The sequence below is a fragment of the Prionailurus viverrinus genome, chromosome C2 (genome assembly GCF_022837055.1).
Source record: "Prionailurus viverrinus isolate Anna chromosome C2, UM_Priviv_1.0, whole genome shotgun sequence".
Lineage (NCBI taxonomy): Eukaryota > Metazoa > Chordata > Mammalia > Carnivora > Felidae > Prionailurus > Prionailurus viverrinus.
The window spans coordinates 76,730,442-76,752,602 of record NC_062569.1 but is presented as its reverse complement, the minus strand read 5'-3'; the positions used below and the strand labels follow the sequence as shown (position 1 = coordinate 76,752,602).

The 22,161-nt window shown below is 36.8% G+C and overlaps 1 protein-coding gene across 2 annotated transcripts in view; it reads right to left on the bottom strand.

Moving 5' to 3' along the window:
- The window catches only part of VPS8 (VPS8 subunit of CORVET complex), a 249,925-nt gene that overhangs the window by 190,412 nt on the left and 37,352 nt on the right, over positions 1-22,161 (bottom strand). For both annotated transcript variants that reach the window (XM_047875159.1, XM_047875158.1), the window contains 8 exons: positions 22,061-22,147; positions 18,950-19,017; positions 17,552-17,705; positions 17,395-17,454; positions 16,005-16,112; positions 12,285-12,365; positions 8,672-8,842; positions 29-103 (listed from right to left, as the gene is read on the bottom strand). In XM_047875159.1, the coding sequence (XP_047731115.1) occupies positions 29-103; positions 8,672-8,842; positions 12,285-12,365; positions 16,005-16,112; positions 17,395-17,454; positions 17,552-17,705; positions 18,950-19,017; positions 22,061-22,147 (804 nt within the window). The remainder of the gene's footprint in view (positions 1-28; positions 104-8,671; positions 8,843-12,284; positions 12,366-16,004; positions 16,113-17,394; positions 17,455-17,551; positions 17,706-18,949; positions 19,018-22,060; positions 22,148-22,161) is intronic.

Genomic DNA, 22,161 nt, shown 5'->3' with positions numbered 1-22,161 from the left:
AATGTCAAGTCAGAGTGGAAGAGCTTACTTTTGTCCCCAAGTAAAAGATCTGACCACCGTAACTACTGATGGACTGATAACAAGCCTTCTCTCCAACCAAAGCCTATAAAAAAAAAAAGTAAAAATAACATGTATTAGAGAATTGACATTTTAAAGAATGTCAATTACACAGACATTTTAGATCAACAGTTTTATCCCACAAATTAGTGAGGGAAAAATATCAGTCAAGCGCCAGTCAGTGAAGTGGCAGAAAAGACAAAGTGCAAAAAGTTAATTCTCTGCCTACCCACGGCCTTTTTATTTTTCAGAATAATACAAAAATGGGAAGAATAAGCCAACTTTCTAAATCTAAAGGGAAAATGCTGCAACCTGCCCATTACTGGAAGACAGGTATTCACTGCTTCTGACAAAGAATAGGGCTGTTTGAAAATGGCACCTCCATGTTCTTTGAAATAAACACCAATATAAAACACAAGAAGAAACTGGAAGACAAAGCAGAATAATATATGGAAGTCAGCATAGCCCAGCAAAAGAGAAATGAAACCTACCATGTGATAAATTTGGATTGCCAATTTTGGCTCGGTCACTTAAGGTATGACCCTAAACATGTTTCAAACTTCTGACATTCATTTTTCATCTTTGAAAAACCATGCAGTTTCTATGAAACTTAAATATATTAACATTTATAAATGTCCCAAAATATGCAAACGGCCAATAACTGATAACTAGGATAACCTTTAAACTTAAGCTATGAAATTTAAAAATATATCCAAAAGTAGAGAATACTCTTCATCCATTAATCAGCTTCATTAATTACCAATATCATCACCAATCTTGTCTCACCTATATTCCCACTGACTCCCCTATACATAGTATAATTTTGAGATGAATCTCAGACTTTGAGTATTTCATTTATAAAAATTCAGTATATGCATAAATTAGTCCTTTTTAACATAACCACAACTTCATTAGCATATTTTTAAAAATTTAACAATCATTCCTTAGTATGAAATATCCAGTGCTTAGATTTCAAATGGTCTCATAAATGTCAAATGTTGTTGAGATTTTTGTTGTTTTGTTTTTGCTTTTTCTACATTTCATTTGACTAAATCTAAGATCCAATGAAAGGCCACATGTTGGAGCTGGCTGATAGGTCCCTTAATTTTCTTTTAATTTATAGGTTTTGACTCCATCTCTCTCAAACCTTTATTTTCCTTGAAGTTAACTGTTGAAGAAACTGGAACGCTTAATTCCATAGTTTCCCACTATCTGGATTTTGCTAACTGCACCCACATGGAATCTTTTTTTTTTTTTTTTTCACATGGAATCTTTTAACATGTTCCTCTGTCTTCCATATTTTCTCTAGAAGATGCTTGATCAGAATCAGCATCTTTGATTTTGGGGGGTTTTTTTGGCAATACTACTTTAAGTATGATGTTAGCTTTACGATTTTGTAGATGCCCTTGATTATCAGGTTGAAAAAGTTCCCTTCTATTCCCAGTTTGCCATGAATTTTCTCAGGAATGGCTATCGAACTTTGTCAAATACTTACTTCTGAAATGATATTATGGTTTTTCTTTTACAATCAACTAGTACGGTATATTATATTGATTTTGAATGTTAAGCACCCTTGCATGCCTTGGATAAATACCATTTGCTCATTTTAGTACTCTTATTATACATTGCTTGTTTCTATTTGCTAATATTTTGAGTATTTTTGCTTCTATGCTTATGAGGATATTAATCTGTAGTGTTCTCTATTGTAGTATCTTTGTCTGATTTTATCATCAGAGTCAATCTAATCTCATAAAAAGAGTTGCATGCTCCCTTTTCCTCCATTTTTTAAAGATTTTTGTGTACAGTTTTGTTGTTTTTTTTTTTTTTCCTTAAATATGATAGACTTCACCAGTGAAGCTGTCTGGGCCTGGGGCTTCTCTGTAGAGAATCAATCATTTCTTTAACTGATGTACAGTGACTTAGACTTTCTATTGCTTTTGAGTCAGCTTTGGTAATCTGTGCATTCCAAAGAATTTTTCCATTTCACCTAAAGTTGTTGAATTCATTGGCATAAAATTATGCACATTATCTTTTTAATATCTATACTCTCTATAGTGATGACACCTCTTCCATTCCTGAGACTGGTAACTGTGTCTTCCCTTTTCCTTAATTAGTCTCACTAGAGGTTTATCAATTTTATTTCTCTTTTAAAGAATCAGCTTTTGATTCCTTTGATTTTCTCTAAGGTCTGTCGATTTTCTATTTAACTGATTTGTGTTCACCTTTTTATTTCTTTCTTCAATCTAAGTTATATTTCTCTATTTCCTTAATTAAGGTAGAAGCTTAGGGCATTAATTTGAGATTTTTCTTCTTTCCTAATATACGTATTTAATGCTATAAGTTACTCTTAAAAACTGATTTAACTGTAGGCCCCAGATTTTGATATGTTGTAATTTCATTTTCATTCAGTTTAAAATATATTCCAATTTCCTCTGAGATTTCTTCTTTGACTCATGGGTTATTTATTAAAGTGTGGTTTAAATTCCCAATATTTGGGTTCTTCCCAGACTTACTCTGATGATTCCTTCAACAATTTATGAAAGTTTGTTTTATGGCTTATCATATAACCTATACTGGTGCATACTCCACGTGCTCTTGAAAAAAGTTTGTAACTTGCTTTTGTTTGGTGGAATATTCTGTAAATGTCACTTAGATCAATTGGTCAATCAATAGTGTCTAAGTCTTCCACACCTTTAATGATTTTCTGTCTACTAATTCTATTAATGACCGAAAGGAGTTTTGTGTAATTGTGGTTTGTCAGTTTCTCCTTTCCATTCTGTCAGTGTTTGCTTCACATGTATTGGAGGTCTGATATTGGGTGCTTAAATCTTTAAGATGGTTTATCTTCTTGTAACCCCTTTTTACCAATTTGAAATTTCTCTATCTCAGACAATATTTCCTACTCTGAAATCTAGTGATTATGATTAGAGTTTGCAGGGTATGTCTTTTTCTATCTTTTAATTTATCTAGGTCTTCGTACTTCACACGTTTTGTCCACAGCACAGATTTGGTTCTTAAATTTCTTTATCCAGTCTGACAATCTACCTTTTAATTGAAATCTTTAGACTATTTCCACTTGCTGTAATTGATATGGTTGGCTTTAGATTGATGATCATATTAACTGTTTTTTCTACTTGTATTGTCTGTTCCTATTTTTTAGGCTTCACTGAATTTAATATTTTTTAACATTCCATTTTGTCACTACTATTAACTTATTTAGTTACACATCTTTTTTTCAGCGATTCCTCTAGTGTTTACAACATGTAACTTTAACTCTATCTACATTTAAGTAATATCATACTATTTGATGTATAATGTAAATTATACTTCTATGCCCCACTCCCTGCTATGCACTATTTTCATCACACACACTACTTCCACATTATCATAAACATTACATTATTTTTGTTTTAAACAGTCAATAGCTCTTGTTAAATAACAGTGCTGAGATATAATTTATATACCACATAATTCACTCATTAAATGTAAAATTCAATAATTTTAATACATTTACAGCTGCCCAACCATCACTAAAGTCCAGTTTTAGAACATTTCCATCAATCCACAAAGACCCCTTGTATTCATTTCCAGTCAACCCTTATTCCCACTCCCACTCTCAAGTAACCACTACTCTACATCTATCTCCGTAAACTTGGCTTTTCTGGACATCTCCCAGAATCAATCTTTCCATATGGCTTCTTTCACTTAACATAGTTTTTGAAAAGGTTCATCCATCCATGTTGTAGCACATGTCAGTAGTTCATCCTTTTTATTGTGGGATAGTATTCTATTACATGGCTATGTCACTTTTTTTTTTAATTTTTTTTTAAATTTTTATTTATTTTTGAGACAGAGAGAGACAGCATGAACAGGGGAGGGTCAGAGAGAGGGAGACACAGAATCTGAAACAGGCTCCAGGCTCTGAGCCATCAGCCCAGAGCCCGATGCGGGGCTCGAACTCACGGACCGCGAGATCGTGACCTGAGCCGAAGTCGGACGCTTAACTGACTGAGCCACCCAGGCGCCCCAACTATGTCACTTTTTATTCATCCACTTACCAAGTGGTGGACATTGGACTGTTTCCATTTTTTGGCTATTATGAATAATGCTGCCATGAACATTTGTGAACAAGTGTTTGTGTGGACATATTTTCACTTCTCTTGGGTATATACCTAGGAGAATTGCTCAAATGAATCCTCATGAATATGTTTAACATTTTGAGGAACTGCCACAATGTTTTCCACAGCAGCTGTACCATTTCCCACCAGCAGCATATAACAGTCCCATTTTTTCCTTATCTTCACCAATATTTATGACTGTCTACGTTTTTAGTTACAGCCAGCTTAGTGGGTATGAAGTGAATATCTCATTGCGTTTTGATATGCATTTCCTTAATGATTAACAACGCTGAGCATCTTGGCTATGCTTATTGACCATCTATATATCTTTGGAGATTGCTCAAATTGTTTCTGATGAGGAATCTGCTTTCATACTTACTGTTGCTCTTCTGCATTTAATGTGCCTTTCTTCTCTAGCTGCTTTAATATTTTTCTCTTTACTTATTTTGAACAATCTATATACGGTTTTATTTTACTTGTGCTTGGGTTTGCTGAGCTTTTTTTAATTTACATCTAAGTTAGTTAGCATATAGTGCAACAATGATTTCAGGAGTAGATTCCTTAATGCCCCTTACCCATTTAGCCCAACCCCCACTCCCACAACCCTCTCCAGCAACCCTCCAGCAACCCTCTGTTTGTTCTCCATATTTGAGAGTCTCTTATGTTTTGGTCCCCCTCCCGGGTTTTATATTTTTGCTTCCCTTCCTTCTGTTCATCTGTTTCGTATCTTAAAATCCTCATATGAGTGAAGTCATATATTTGTCTTTCTCTAATTTTGCTTAGCATAATATCCCCCAGTTGCATCATGTAGTTGCAAATGGCAAGATTTCATTCTTTTTGATTGCTGAGTAATACTCCATTGTATATATATACACCACATCTTCTTTATCCATTCATCCATCGATGGACATCCCATACTTTGGCTATTGTTGACAGTGTTGCTATAAACATGGGGGGTGCATGTGTCCCTTCAAAACAGCACACCTGTATCCCGTGGATAAATGCCTAGTAGTGCAATTGCTGGGTCGTAGGGTTGTTCTAGTTTCAATTCTTTGAGGAACCTCCACAGTGTTTTCCAGAATGGCTGCACCAGTTTGCATCCCCACCAACAATGCAAAAGAGATCCTCTTTCTCCACATCCTCACCAACATCTGTCATTGCCTGAGTTGTTAATGTTAGCCATTCTGACAGGTGTAAGGCGGTATCTCATTGTGGTTTTGATTTGCATTTCCCTGATGATGAGTGATGTTGAGCATTTTTTCATGTGTCGGTTGGCCATCTGTAGGTCTATTGATGTCTTTTGCCCATTTCTTCACTGGATTATTTGTTTTTTGGGTGTTGAGTTTGATAAGTTCTTTATAGATTTTGGATACTAACCCTTTATCTAATATGCTGTTTGCAAATATCTTCTCCTATTCCGTCGGTTGCCTTTTAGTTTTGCTGATTGTTTCCTTCACTGTGCAGAAGCTTTTTATTTTGATGAGGTCCTAATAGTTCATTTTTGCTTTTGTTTCCCTTGCCTCCGGAGAGGTCTTGAGTAAGAAGTTGCTGCAGCCAAGGTCAAAGAGGTTTTTGCCTGCTTTCTCCTCTAGGATTTTGATGGCTTCCTGTCTTACATTGAGGTCTTTCATCCATTTCGAGTTTATTTTTGTATGTGGTGTAAGAAAGTGGCTCAGGTTCATTCTTCTGCATGTTACTATCCAGTTTTCCCAGCACCACTTGCTGAAGAGACACTGTCTTTATTCTATTGGATATTCTTTCCTGCTTTGTCAAAGGTTAGTTGACCATATGTTTGTGGGTCCATTTCTGGGTTCTCTATTCTGTTCCATTGATCTGAGTGTCTGTTCTTGTGCCAGTACCATACTGTCTTGATGATTACAGCTTTGTAATAGAGCTTGAGGTCCGAGGTTCACTGAGCTTCTTGAAAATTTGTGTTTATAGTTTTGGAAAGCTTTTGATCATTCCTTCTTCCATTTTTTTCCTCTTTTTTTTAAACATTTTTATTTATTTTTGAGAGACAGAGAGAGACAGAGTACAAGTGGGGGAGGGACAGAGAGAGAAGGAGACACAGAATCTGAAGCAGGTTCCAGGCTCTGAGCTGTCAGCACAAAGCCCAACATGGGGCTCAAACCCACAAACCACAATATCATGACCTGAGCTGAAATATGATGCTTAACCGACTGAGCTAATCAGGCGCCCCTCCTCTCCTTTTCTTCAGAGATTCCAACTGCTCATATGTTAGCCTACTCAATGTGTCTCACAGGTCACAACTATTTTTTTTAATTATTTTTTCTGTGTTTCATTTTGGATAAATTCTATTGCTCTATCTTCAAGTTCACTAATGTTCCTATAATGTCTACTCTCTAACATTAATCTCATCCAGGGCATTTTTCATTTCAAGCACTGTAATTTTTATCTCTAGAAGTTAGATTTGTACTTTTCTAAATATCTTTCATGTCACTACTTAACTTTTTGGATATATGGACTGTAGTTATAATAACTGTTATGTCCTTGTCTGCTAATTCTAACATCTGTCTCCGGTCTAAGTCAGTTTTGATTGATTTGTCTCCTCACTCTAAATTGTGTTTCTCTTCTTCTTTACATGCCTAGTAATCTCTGACTGAATGGCAGACTCTGTGAATTTTATCTTGTTGGGTTCTGGACATTTCTGTTTTCCTATTGATATTCCTGTGCTTTTGGGGGGCACCTGGGTATCTCAGTTGGTTGAGCGTCCTACTCTTGATTTTGGCTCAGATCACGATCTTGTGGCTTGTGAGATGGAGCCCAGTGTCAGTCTCTGTGCCAACCAAGCAGAGCCTACTTGGGATTCTCTCTGCCCCCTCCATGCTCACACTCACTCTCCCTCTCAAAATAAATAAATAAAACATTACAAAAAAAATATTCTTGTGCTTTGTTTTGTGAGGTAGTTAAGTTATGTGGAAACAGTTTGATTCTTTCTGGTCTTGCTTTTAAGATCTGTAGTAGGGACCAGAGCAGTGTTTATTCTGGTCCTAATTATTACCCACTACTGAACCAAGATATAACCTGAGTATTCTACCCAATGCCCTAGAAATCATGAAGCTTTCCATTCTGGCTGGTATAAACAAGCCAGTGCGAGGACTGGATACAGTTCCTTCCAAACCTATCACACAGTTCTTGGAGTTCCCTCATATGTATCTGTTGATCAACTGTCTGCTGAATACCCAAAGGGAACCACAGGTATGGTGCTGTCTGTCCTCTCCAGTACCCTGTCCTACACTGTCCTGTAAACTCAACCCACCTTAGTCTTCCATAGTCTCAGTTTATAGAGTCCTTCGGACTCCAAGTGGGTCCCTCACCCCTGAGCTACAGCCTAGAAACTCTCTCTAGGCTAGAAGCTAGGATAATGACAGGGCTCATGCCGTTTGTTTCCCATTTTGTCAGAGATTGCTGGCCTTCACTACCTGGTAGCCAGTATCTTGAAAAGTTTTTTTTTTTTTTCTTTCTTCTATACAGGAGAGTAATCCAGTGCCCACTAATCCATCTTGGCCAAAAGTACAAGTTCAAAGTCAAACACCATTTTTAATAACCATTCTAACACAAGAAAATACGTAAGTGTGGGATAATAATTAGTCTTTAGTGAACTCTACTGCATTACCATTTCTTAGTCTGGATTTTCTTGGTTTCTAAATTCTGAGGATGGAAGACCCTTTCACATATTTTTTAAACGCTGAAGTCCTAATATCTCAGCGAGATGTGACCAGTGGCTGCATATCACACAGTAGATGCTCATTAAGTATGAACATCATTACTTTTTTCTTCCAAGAAATTAACCAGGAAAGCCTCTAAATTTCCGGCTTAGAAATTATTGCTTTTGGAAACAAGAGATCACAATTCAAAGAAATTTAACTGTAAACTGCATGTGTAAAACTGCCTTTAGCAAAAGGCTATCATTGTGGTTGCTTAAAATACAGTAAAATTAACACTAAGATCATACTTCTGTGTCTTCCTTCTCTCTCGACTCCTACATTTGATATACCTGTTTCTAAAGAACCTTCTTTCCTCCTCTCAGAGCCATCTTTACCTTTTAGTTCCCACAGCCACCACACCTGCTAAAGCCTTTACCAATCACCCAAATATTTCCAAAGCCTCACAGGCTATTTGTCTCCAGTCATTCGGCCCTTAAATCTATCAGGCTTACTGCCACCATATTAAACTTCGTAAAATATTCTGCTTTTATAATTTCTTTCTCATAAATTTTCAATTTCATTTTATTATTTTAGCATAAAAGTTAAAATTCTTTGGTATTATATTAGTCACATTTTTTTAATAGAAGACCACAGGAATTACTGTTTTAGTTCACATCCCTGAAGACTCATAAACACACCCATATCCACTTCAATCTAGTGGCTTTTAAAGAAACATCTAACTAACTCCTCAGTTCCTATTTCTAAAGCAAACAACAACAAAAATACCAAGTTTATCAAAGCAGTACTAAGATAATGGATTGCCCTTACCAGTGCCTGGCTAACATTTCCTCCGGTGGCTAGGGATTTGAAATGGCTGCTGTTATAGACCAACTGAACTTCTGAGATCTCCACTGTTTCTAATTCCTCTTGAGTCTGCCGATCGATCACATGCAACTTCTCCACGCTGTCCAAGAGCACAACTGTACGTGAGTTTATCCACTGCAAATCAAGCACACCACAAAATAAACGTGAGGCCCATCTGACATCATTCAAGACAAAAAGGAAGCCTGGCCACTCAGGTTAAATTACGTTGAGGATTTTATCCATTCAGTAACTTGATAACAATCACAGCAAGAACTACTCTGGTGACAGTAATGGCTACACTGTGGTGGGTGACAGTGCGCAACACAGTATTGAGTCTGACGGTGTTAAAATGACTCCTAGTATTTAAAAAAGGTAACTAAGAGCTTTAACAGATATATTACAGGATATGTTAGTTTCAGTACAATTATAAGGTACACTGGCACAAATGACTTAAGGAAAATGACAAACTATGCATTTCTTGTGTGTCTGATATTAATTTTTAAAAAGGGCAAACAAACCTCCTAAACCTAGGTGGTCAAATGATTGTTAGCGTTTATATATGTTTTAAAACAGAAGCTGTTTAAAACATGTATTTCCTTTAAAACCTCCCTACCAATTACGGGAGGGTCTATTTCTATTTTTCTATGTTCCAAATTTTCTTTAATAAGTACTATTATAATTTTAGAATAACTTAATAATAGTATTAAAAATCTTCTGAAGGATGCCATTTTGATAAATTTCTTGGGTTTTATATAAGATTTCTTATTTTCAAAATGATTTTTTTTTTAATTTCAATCCTTCCCTAGGAAATAAATGGAGTTTTAAAAGCTGCTCAATTAGAATTCTAAATAAGCCAGAATAGAGTGCTTCTCCTACACTCTCTCTGGCATTCATGTTGTTTTATTTATATGACCTATTCCATGTCATCAGAGATTATCTGCATAATGCCATATTAAAAAAAACCAAGTTAAAGTGGATACATTTTAACATGCTGAAAATGCATTCTGTCACCGTATAGTGGCTACTGTAAGGGAGGGTGTTTCTCTGTTTTGGTTTTCCCCCCAAAAATTATCTCTCACAGAACAGGGAGTTTGATACTCAAGACTTTACAAAGAGCACTTACAAGGTGCTCTCTTCATTATTTTAAAAAACAAAGTATCATTTAGGAAAGACACATTATTAGCCTTATACAACCTTAGCGCTAGTTTTTATTTTTTTTTTACAGGGAGAAAAATCTAACGGTCATACATTTTACAGAGAGATCATCAGTTTTGAAAAATATTTATCATCCTATTTTTTTTTAAGGAGGGTATACATCTGTTCTTTATTTACCATTCCACTTATCAGTCAGAACCAGTGTTGCTATCTTCTTTGTTTGGATTTTTATAAAGATAAGCTCCTTTCACAAATACAAGCAAGGTCATCATCTAGGTAATTCAAGTCAAAAATTACTTAGATATCTTCACAGAATACAGGAGAAAAAGAATACCTGAATCCAGATTACCACTTATCTGTAAAATATCTTATTTGAATTTTTACAGACAGGTTTGGAACTCTTTGCAGTATCAAATATGAAAACAAATCACAGTAATAATAGATTTGGCTAAGTTTTAGCCATGTTCACAATTCTGTTTTTTAAAATAAACTTTTTATTTTTACTACAGTTTTAGATTTACAGAAAAATTGAGGACAGTGCAGAGATTTCTCTTACGGTCCCGCACACAGTTTCCCCTACTATTAATTTCTTGTATCAGTACAGTTGCCAAAATCAATATTGATACATAGTTTTAACTGAGATCTATACTTCATTCAGAGTCGCTTCATTTTTATCTAATGTCCCTTTTCTGTCTCAGGCTCTCATTCAGGGAACTGCATTACATTTAGTTGTCACGTCTTCTTAGGCTCCTCTTGGCTATGACAGTTTTTTTTTTTTTTTAATACTTCCCTTGTTTTCGATAACTTTAACAGTTTTGTTTTGTTTTGTTTTGTTTTGTTTTGTTTTAGAGAGAGAGAGCACACAAACAGGGGAGAGGAGCAGAGGGAAAGAGAGAAACAATCTCAAGCAGGCTCTACACTCTGTGGAGCGGATGTGGGGCTCGATCCCACAACCCTGGGATCATAATCTGAGCCAAAATCAAGAGTTGGATGCTCAACCGAGCCACCCAGGTGCCCCAACTTTAACAGTTTTAAAGAGCACTGGTCAGGTATTTTTTAGAATGTAATTCATTCAGGATTTGTCTAGTGCTTTTCTCATGAGTAGACTCGAGTTATATAGGTTTTTGGAAAGAAGACCATAGAAATAAAGTGTCATTTTAATCACATCATATTAGATGCTTTCACAGGTCACCTGGTTAAAACAGAGAGAATGACAAAGAGTGTCAGCAGGCATAGCAATTATTTCGAAGATTAGACCCTCACGACTGCAACTGCTGACATGGTTGTAAACAAGCCTTTTAATGGTAACTTGTAAAGCAATGCAGTTAGTGTCGCATCATGGGTAAGCCACAGGACAAATGAAAACACCTACTGCCCTCCTATTCAGAGAATGGCTACTTGTGGTCGAGGGAAAATTTTCCAGGGACAGAATTACACGCAGATTTTAGAAGTGCCATATCTCAAATATCTTAAACAGAAGTAATGATGAAGAATTCTAGGAAACTGTTAGATAATTCAACAGGGGCTCTGGTGATGACAAAGACACTGATGTCTTACATTCATGAGAAGAACTTGAACAAAATTACTTTATGAAATGAGTATGGAAAAAAGTATTATTTCTAAATTTATAGTCTATATGTGAGATGAAAAGACAATGTGCAACTAAATTAATAAACTGTATATTATAAAGAAAAGATCATTTCATCTATATCCTAAAAAGTTACATATCATCGAGTTAGGGGAGTAACTTTTTTTAGCCATTTTATTAGAAAAATGAGGCACTGTCTCTTATCTAAGGTTGCCTATATTCATGCATATATAGAATATTTCACTGGATATTGATATGCCAAAAGGATTAATGATAGAAACCTAGAAATATTACAATTACACTATTTACAAAATGGACACACCATTTGAAAAAGAAAAGATAAAATTTGATACAAAAAAGACATACTCTCTTTTTTTAAACCAACAAGTTGCTCAGGAAGGACTGAGAGGTATCATATAGAGAAAATTCTGCTAAGCTTTTAGCCACGAAAAAAGAATTACATAAACTCCTGAACCAATTAGGATAAGCCCAAAAGTACAAAAGTGTGTTTACCAAGAAAGCCAGGCAATGATCTTTAAGAAATCCACCCAAATTCTTCTGAACACCCCTTTGAACTAATCAGGACATCAAAGAAAACTTTTCCTAATCCTGTCGGTGTTCAACAGGACATAAGGCTGAAAGGCAATTAAAAATATGATGGCATCACACCAAACTCAGACTCCATTCAGTATAAACAGAACTTCACTTCTGTCCATATTTTACATAATCCTAAAGGTCATGGTTCATGACAGAAATCCTGGTAGCTCAAATACACCACGAACTCAAAACAATTACATGAAATGAATGGGGCACATCAATGTGAATAATACTCACGGTGAAGTTGATGAGGTCATAGTAGAGGTGAAGATGCTTTTGCTTAGTAACATGTATTGCTCCAGACTCATCTCTCTTCACCTGATGATGAAATAAAAACCACCTAAACACCAGCTGCTTTTTGAGGGACTTGTTTTTAGGTACTTAATTATACTCCACCTAGAAAATGATTTCCATTCACATTATGGATAAGCCCAGAAATATTGGCAACTACAGAAACTATTACGCAAATGAAAAAAAAACATTCACACCATGATCTGTAGTGAAATCCAAGGCATATGTGACAGTGGTCTAGTTGTCAGTACTTCATGTATTTTCACTCTACTATAATTCAGAACAAACTAACTTCATCCCATCAGTGACCGTACTTAGCTAGAGTTAAGCATAAAATGGGATTGACAACATGGCGTGATAGTCAAACAGGTCATTAAAAAAAAAACAAACAAACAAGAAGGAGGCTGTGACAAAACTAGACTTTCCTGAAGTATGCTATTACAGCTCAAATAGACCCAAAATTTCCCAAGAGAAGCTCAAGTGTCAATATTTTATTTACGTATGTGTACATACAGTCTCTAATCTTTAATCATCCTTATAATTTGCTTTCTCTACTTCTACTCCAAGGTGACAGAGCACTGAAAAAGAGACACAGTAGTAATCCAACCCTCCTGAAATGCATGACATCCCATCCAACCTGGGTTCTCTTACACTCCCCCATAGTAGTGTTCTAGATGTCTTCCTTTCCCTTTAAGCCCCAATTTCTCTTTCCCTTTAAGCCCCAATGTCTCTTTGCTCCAATCACTTACAGTGTTGACCTCTCCAGACACCTTAACAACTGAGACCTCTTAATGCAGGCCCTTCATGTTCTCTCATCTTTGGTTCACTAAGTCACTTCCCCTGTAAGAAATGATACTCTAGCAGAAGGAGAATGTGTTTCAGCTCCACTATTATAGCTGTGTGACCGAGGGCCAATCACTTACTCTTTCTCAGTTTCCTCCTTTGAAAAATGAAAATAAGCACCAAATTGTTCCCTATTTGGCATATGCTGAAAGTGTTTCACAAACAAACAAACAAACAAACAAACAAACAATAATGCCAGCGTTACCTATTCTCCTAAGATTCACTGGAGCCCTTGCTAAAGAAAATCCCTTCATTTCTATACACTCTAAATCCCACCCCCTCCACCACTGTTTAATATTACCCCTCCCTTGCTGGCATATTCATTCACACTCCCTTTAAAGGGCCCTTTTCCTTTTGCTATCCAACATGTTTCTGACTTTTCTATCTTCAAATTAAAAAACAAAAGCAAAAAGCCTTTCCTTGATTTGTTTCTTACAGACATTTAATCATTGTCTTTCCTCTTTTGGCTAAATGCAATGATTATGTGAATTTGTTCTCCTACACACCCATTTCTTTAACAAGGCTCTACACTGTGGCTTCCACCTCCATTCCATTGATATTCAGTCCTCTGGAAAGTTTCTAATCAAGAACATTTGCATATCCAGTGGTCTTATCTTCAGTCTTCCCCCTTGATCTTTATTTAATAATGCTATTACCCTGAAACTGACACGGTCCAGAAACCTTTCCTATGTCTCCTGTGTGACGCCATACCATCTTACTTCCCCTTCCACCTCTGGGTGCCTTTATTGGAACATTCTTTCTTGACTTTTTTTTTTTTTTTCCTTTCCCTTGTGAGTGCCCACCAAGGTTACATATGCTCTGGCTTTTGATCTTCACAGCTTCAACTACATCTCTATTCTGAAATTCTCACTTGCACTGCAGACCTGGATTGCCATCTGCCCAGAGGACATTCCCTGAGAGAACACTTAAGAATCACACCTTCACTTCTATCTCAATACATTCAAATCCTCTGTAACCCTAACCTTTCAAACAGTTCATGCTTCTAAAATGCAAAGTCAGAATCACAATGTTTCATTCATGTCCTTCAGTTTCCAGATGCAGTAAGATAAGAAGCTTCATCTTTCCTTTAAAATGTCATCCCTAACTCTCACTGCAACCAAGCATCCTGGTCTAAAAACCTCACACCTGCTTTGACACAAGAACAAAACCCTCCATTTCCCTGCTACCACCTATAATCTATTCTTTCTCCTACTTCTACATTGATCTTCCTAAAATACCACTTTAATCACATCTTTATCTCTTTAATTACCTAAGAACCTGTGACAACTCCTCATTACCAATCTAGGCCAATTATGTAAACTAGATCAGGGGGTCACCAAACTTTTTCTGTAAAAGGCCACGTAATAAATATTCTAGGTTCTGTGGACTATACAGTCCTGTAACAACTGCTCATTCCTGCCACTGTAGTGTGAAAGCTGCCACAAATAATACATAATCAAATGGGCATGACTGTGTTCCAATAAAACTTTATTTAAAAAATAAAGCAGTTGGCCAGATTTGGTACACAGGCTTTTGTTTGCCACACCGAATAAAAATCTACACCATATATTCAACTTTATTTTCCACAGGTTTCTCACTCTCATTAAACATTTATTAAGCATCAACTACATATAGGCACTATCCTCACTGCTGGAATCCTTAGACTTATGGAGCTTTCACTCTAATGATGAAGAAAAATATTAGACATGTAATTTTAAAAGTGCTGAATATTACCAAAGGAGAACACAGAAGGTCTTATGGGTGTACGTAGCAGGGAACAGTTCAGGAAGTCAGGGAAGACAATGTTAATCATTATTTAGGTAGGATAAAGCGGAAGAGAGCACAGAGCTTCCCTGGCAGAGGTGAGAGCATATGCGAAGACACCAAGGCTAGCACCTGGTTAGAAAGCTCTGCCAGAGCCACAGCTAAAAGAAATGTCAGTGGTTTAGGCTAGGGAAGCAGCCATGGGGGAGTAAAAAAAAAAAAAAAAAAAAAAAAAAGGGAGTAAATTCAGGAGATGTTGGAGACAGAGTCAAAAGGAAGCAGTGAAGAAGCAGAAATGAAAGGAGAAAGGGAAGTGAAAGGCAACCCCTAGGTTTCTAGCTGGAGAAACTAGGTGAACAGTTGTGTCCAGCTAGGAAACCCAAGAAGAGACTATGCAGACATTCTTACCTCTATAACTTCAGTTCATCTTATTTCTCCCAATATGCATACCCACCCCTCCTGTGATATTGGCCATATATCCTTCATAGAGTCTTAACAGGGCCTACCCAGTCCATACAAATCTCTCCATACTCTGAACTTACATCAACTTTTAGTTCTCGTCACATAGCTGAATCCTTAAACATAGTGGTCTCCCTAGTAGTAATGAGCATACTGGTTTTGTCTCTCAAACAATACTTGAAGTTATGTGAAAGAAGAAATGTTTGAGACTTCCTTCAACTGTTCCTATGTCCATCAGTGTAGAGAACACAGAACGTGACCAATGATACCTGTTGTCTAATAAATACAGCATATGTAGATAGGTAAGCCTTTAATAGACACATGTACATTCATATATTTATACATACACATAAGCCATTATTTGTTGGTCAAAGGAGTTAGAACTGAGGAATACACCATGAAGGGGCATGGAGCTGAGGTGATCAGTTGTTTTCTGTGTTAATCACTAAAGCCCTAAATTAAAATAAATGGTCACTCTCTCTCCAAAGAATTATAATAGCATATTTCTTTGACACCATCAATATTAAATCACTGGTAAATCAGGAAAAAATATTATGATAAAAGACTTTTTAACAAATCGAGTATCATATCAGGATTTACCAACAGAAAATGAACAACATCTCCTCTGCAGAAGGCAAGCATGGGATTCACGTAATTATGTACTGCCACAAAGTGCCAGGCCAGCAACGGAACACTGGAAGGATCCATCTAAGTGAAGAGAAGGCCAAAAAAAACAAAAAAACAAAAAAAAACAACAAACCATCACAGTTAACAGACAGCAAGAAAAAGAGAAAATTAATTAAAAACAGCATCTGACTACTGTTCCTTGATAAAATATCTCCCAATTTCTCATTACAATTCCAGTGAAGCAGGAACTGACTGGGAGGTGTCATGAGGGTACTTTCTGGGTTGATGCTAATCTTGACAGAGGTTTGGGCTACAAAAGTATATATATTTGTTAATGTTCAGCAAATGTATATTCAAGATGTATGCGTTCCATTGCAAGTAAATTCTACACCAAAGGAGAAACAAATATTCAACTCTAGCTAAACATAATAATGCATGTTGCATATTTTGGCAAAAGAGTGTTTACTTCTGCAATTTAGTTGGAAATACATTTAAAATAAGTGATGGGTGGACAGAGAGATGGCTAAATATATAATAAAGTAAGCTATTAATAACAGAATTTAGCTAGTAGGCATACAGGTGTTCAATGTAAAATTCTGTTTCTTTTTTTGAAAATGTTAACATTGGTAAAAACGATAAAAGACATTAGGAAGATGCAAACACATACCACCATGATAAACCTCACTTAGCCAGGGAAGCTTAGGTTTCTTAGGTAAGAAATGTTAATAAAAATCTAAGCTAGCTGCACCATCTGAAAGAGCAGATCTGCTTCGCCAGGGACCCAGAGATATACAGAGTACCAACAAACAAACAGAAGAGTGATCTCCCTCAGTATCGGCACTGGGTTTGCAATTAGTCTTGGCTCTGTACCATCGTTCTCCATCTCATCCTATCAATACCTCTCCTCACATATACACTGGAAGATCACAACTCTCTGAAAACAACCAAGCAGGAAAAGAAAAGGAAACTGGGGTATTCATAATCGATTCTGGGAAGTATCATCCCCCAAAGTAAAATACTAGGCAGAAGCCAAAGAAAGCACAAGTAGTAGCAATTTATGCTAGATCTTACGATGGGGTGTTCTCTATGTGTAGTTCAGTAGCAAAGCAGCAGCTGTTTATGAGAGAACAACTTAAAACAATAAAGGTAGAAAATTAAAAGTCTCATGATCCCAGAACACCACTCTAGTCACCAGTTTATGCTGCTTTGGTCACATGAAGGTTAAGTCCAGACAAATGATCTTTGGAGCAGTGACTTCCATTCTACCTCATTTTCTAACAATCTCACAGAATTCACCACATACAAGTCATTTTCCCCCTCCTGGATTGGTCTTTTTGCTAATAAGATGGAGAGGTTTACTCACCCGTCCATAGGGAAAAGTCATCCACACTTTCAAGGATGGTTTCAATCCAATGACCAGTATCTTTAGAAGAAAAATTTATTTTTAATGTTTATAATTTTCTATTTTGGGTATTCAAAGCCTCTAAAAGTTATGAGTTTCACCTTCTAAATACACTGACCTTTGTTAAGGATGCCATGGCCAATAAGGAAAACTGTGTGATGGGATGATCTTTCAACTCGGGCTTAGAATGAAGAGGCTCAATACAGCAAACTTCACCCTTGGAACCACTGAACAGACACCTAGATTCACACGTTCTCACTCCCATCACTCTCCTGCAAATGTAACCAAAACATTCAGAATTGATTTAGTAATGAGATTCAAGACACTACCATCTCAAGCATGGACTATTACAGTAGCCTCCTAACTCCTATTCTTGCCTCCAACAATCTAACTCCGTAAGACAGCAACACAATCTCTGTAATGTAGAAGTCAGATTTATCACTCTTCTCCTAAAAACAGCCCAATGCCTGGCCGCTGTACATAAAATAAAATCCAAACTCTTTACAATTTTTTAAAAGTTCCTGTATGATCTGGCTCCTACCTTCACTGCTCTCCCACTACTGCCAAAGTCACGCTCCAGCCACAACTGCCTTCTTCCCATTGTTCTAGCAAGCCAAATTTGTGCTTGCTTCAAGCCTTTGTGCTCGAACATACATCCCTCTGCCTAGAACACTTCTTTGCATTTGTTGACCAGATTATCATTCAGGTGTTTGCTCAAGTGTCACCTTCCTGAATTATCTTCAGGTGCACTCCAGCAAGCTGACTGGTCTTATTCTCTTCACAGCACTCATAACTATCTGAACTTACCTCATTTATGTGTTCATTTATTGTCTGTATCCCTACCCCAGCCCCAACTAGAAAGTAAGTTCTATCAGAGGAGCAACCTTGTCTGGTTCACAGCTGCAAGTCTGGTGCCTAGAACAATGTCCACCCATAGGAGATGCTCAACAAATATTAGCAGAATTAACAGTACTTTGTAAGCAATTACCTTGTGCTTAGCAGTGTTAGAAAGTATAAGAAATATAAGAAACATAATCCTTACTCTGAAAACTTATGGAAACACAGTACACATTGAATTTCATGTTCTACTTCTTTTTTAAATTTCTGCCTTATAATTATTCTCCCATGTATCCAAACAGTCTTTACTCTTAAAGAGAAATAGGGCAATTCGAAGGTAATAAAAACCTTTCTACACCTGTCTGTTAGGGTTATAATCACCCAGACCTGAAGCCTAAACCAAAATTAGTGACATACTCCAGAATTATGCTTCCTAAGCCTGACAGCTCATATGAATTCCTTGGGGAAGAGTTCAGCATCCCAACTCAGACCTACTGAGATAGAATTTTGGAACACCAGGCCTGGAGCTCCAAATGCCTCCCAGGTCACGATAATATACAGACATAACCTATTTTCAATCACATGGGTTTTCCAGACCTCTTCATGTTTAACTTCAAGTCATTAAACCAGAGTTAGTCTTTTGATTTCATTTCTCAACAAATGTCCATTAGTCTCTTACTTAAATGTCAATTCAAAAACAGAGCCTCCGCTGTCATTGCAAATTGCAAGAGTTGGATCATCTGTAAACTAAACAGAGAAGAAATTAATTTCTTACAAATTTTTCAACAACCAGTCAAGTATCAAAAAGGTAAGGGAAAAAACTTTCACATTTTAAAAATCTAAAAACAAACATATTCAATAGCATTTGAAATCACCTAAACTTGATTTAGCTCATCATCCTAAATACTCAGAATAAAAATGACTCACTGTCTTCAAAAAACTGAGGCTTTAAAAAAGTAAAACCACCTTCGATCAGGATAAAAGAAAAATAAAAACTATGACTCATAGGGCGCCTGGGTGGCTCAGTCGGATGAGTGCCTGACTTCAGCTCAGGTCATGATCTCACAGTTTGTGGGTTTGAGCCCCGCATCAGGCTCTGTGCTGACTGCTTGCTCAGAGCCTGGAGCCTGCTTCAGATTCTGTGTCTTCCTCTCTCTCTGCCCCTCCCCCGTTCACGCTTTGTCTCACTCTGTTTCTCAAAAATAAATAAATGTAAAAAAAAAAAAATTAAAAAAAAAACAACTATGACTCATATAAGCCCTAAAGTTTTCCACTTGGTTTCTTAATGTTAACTTTTTCTAACATGCTATTAAACTGAATAGGATACACTGGATACATTTGCAGTTGTCTAGTTTCCAAGAACAAAGACACAATGAAAGATATTTGCTATCTTTGGGAAATAAATTTGAATATGTTTTCTATATAACTGAAGAATTAACCCATTTAAGATAGTTGAACTTTTTTTTTTTTCAACGTTTATTTATTTTTTTTGGGGACAGAGACAGACAGAGCATGAATGGGGGAGGGGCAGAGAGAGAGGGAGACACAGAATGGGAAACAGGCTCCAGGCTCTGAGCCATCAGCCCAGAGCCCGACGCGGGGCTCGAACTCACGGAGCGCGAGATCGTGACCTGGCTGAAGTCGGAGGCTTAACCGACTGCGCCACCCAGGCACCCCAATAGTTGAACTTTTTATGTAACTCTACCAAAAATGTGCTTCCACCTGATCTTTGACAGGGTATACTTCAGTTATTATTACCTACTCTGGAAAACCCAAAATAACGAATAATGTTCACAATGACAGCCTTAAGGGCTTATGAGGTATGGTAAATATGAATGCTGTATGATACAAAAGTGAGTAACCTGAGTCATTTATAGTGACTAGTCTCCCTAACCCCATAGGTTGGTAAGCCATCCCAAAGCACATGTCTTCATCCTCTTAGTCAGGGACAGTTGAGGTACCGGAGGCTACTGTAAAATTATTTTTCCTCAACCCCACACACAACCATAACAAAGAAGACCCACACCTGTGCTCTCAACTCTCCTAGCTGAGCAACTGCCAGAGTGGGAGGTATATACCTGGAATGTAGGAAAAGCAGTTGAACTTGCAGTTTTATTAGTCTTCTACTTATATGTATGTGTTTTGTAATGTACTTAAATATTAGTACAGTAGTACATTCATACTATTTCTTAAAAAAAATTTATATATATATATTTATATATATATATTTATATATATATATATATATATATATATATATATATATATATATATATATATATATATAAAGGATGTAATCCCAAATTGTTATTGATGGTACACAGGGTTAAGTTTGGAGAACAATGAGTAAGAGTACTAAAGCACACATGGCCGTTGTCAATCCAAGACCCAGGAAGTATTCAACCATATACATCACTTGCTACTTCTTACTGCAATGCCCAATCTCAAGCAAAACAATGGCTACTACTTCTATGCTTTTAAGTTTATTTTGAGAGACGGGGTGGGGAGAACACGTGTGCACCTACGTGTGTGAATGGGACAGGGAAAGAGACAGAGGGAGAGAAAGAATCCCAAGCAGGCTCCATGTTGCCAGCACAGAGCCTGATGTGGGACTCAATGTTACAAATTGTGAGATCATGACCTGAGCTGAAATCAAGAGTTGGACGCTCAACCAACTGAGCCAGGTACTCCTGACTTCTATGCTTTTCACCTCGGCTGTATTCCTCTCTTTCCTGTCGGCCTGTATCTCTTCTGTTTCCTATTGTTTCTCTCAAGGATTTTGCTTTTTGCTGTAAATGGACTATCCTTTTACAAACACCACCAATTAGTTATTCCTTCAAGCAAACATTTATTGAGCAGCTACCATGCATAACACAAAAATAAATGAGAAACAGATTCTAGTTTCAAAAATCTTCATCTATTAAAGGATGTAAGACATAAAAACAAACAACTATAACATTTTAGAAGTTGGCACATACCATAGGAAAGGAGGTCAAGAAAGAGGAGAAATTCTACTTTTACTGGTCTGGTTGTTTTCGTTGTTACTAAATGCTTCAGTGCTGCTCTGTCACAAAAGACTTTTATGTAACTAACCTAGATGCAGACACATAAACTCCAGATGCTTACAGACTTTAAAAAGCATATGTATGGATAAGAGAGGTCTGCTCAGCTAAGCAACCAAATGTGTACATGATTAAAATCTAGAAGATCTGATTTTAGACTTCCCCAGTTACAGTCCTTTACCTTTTATGCTTCTGAACATGGGCTTGACAGCATACAAAATCCAAAGTTCACATTGTATTTATAAATGAAATCTGTTACCTAGGTTGGTTTATTTTTTTCAGATTGTAAGGAGAAAGCCCAAGATGCAAATCTTAATGCTTTTCCCTTAGAGGCCTGAAAGAAAATAAACCAACAGATGCATTTTTAAACATAACACGAACCTTGGTTCTTTCACAGTTGGTGCCTTGAACCTCGGGTAATTCTCAACCAAGTGTCACAGAGCAATGCTGGTGGGTAAAAAGACCTTTTTAAATCTCCCCATGAGTTTTCAGCAGGGTAATGCCTGTCTACTGACAACCTGTGGTCCAGGATCACATCAATGTTCTCTTTCTGCTACTCATCTATACAATAGGCTAGCCCATCTTCAGTTCTAACCTGGAAAACATCCCATTGGGCTAGTAAAAAAAAACTTCATTTTCAAGGATTCTGTTTATAAAGAAGTGTGCTTAAAGATGCATTCAAAAGCATAATAACTAAAATGATCAGACAAAGTAAGCAAAGATATTACCTTAATATGCAATATTGCTGTTCCTGGAGGATGAGCATCTGTTATTGATCTTAGAAGTTTTCCACTGGCCAAATCCCACATTGTGATCTACAAGACAACTA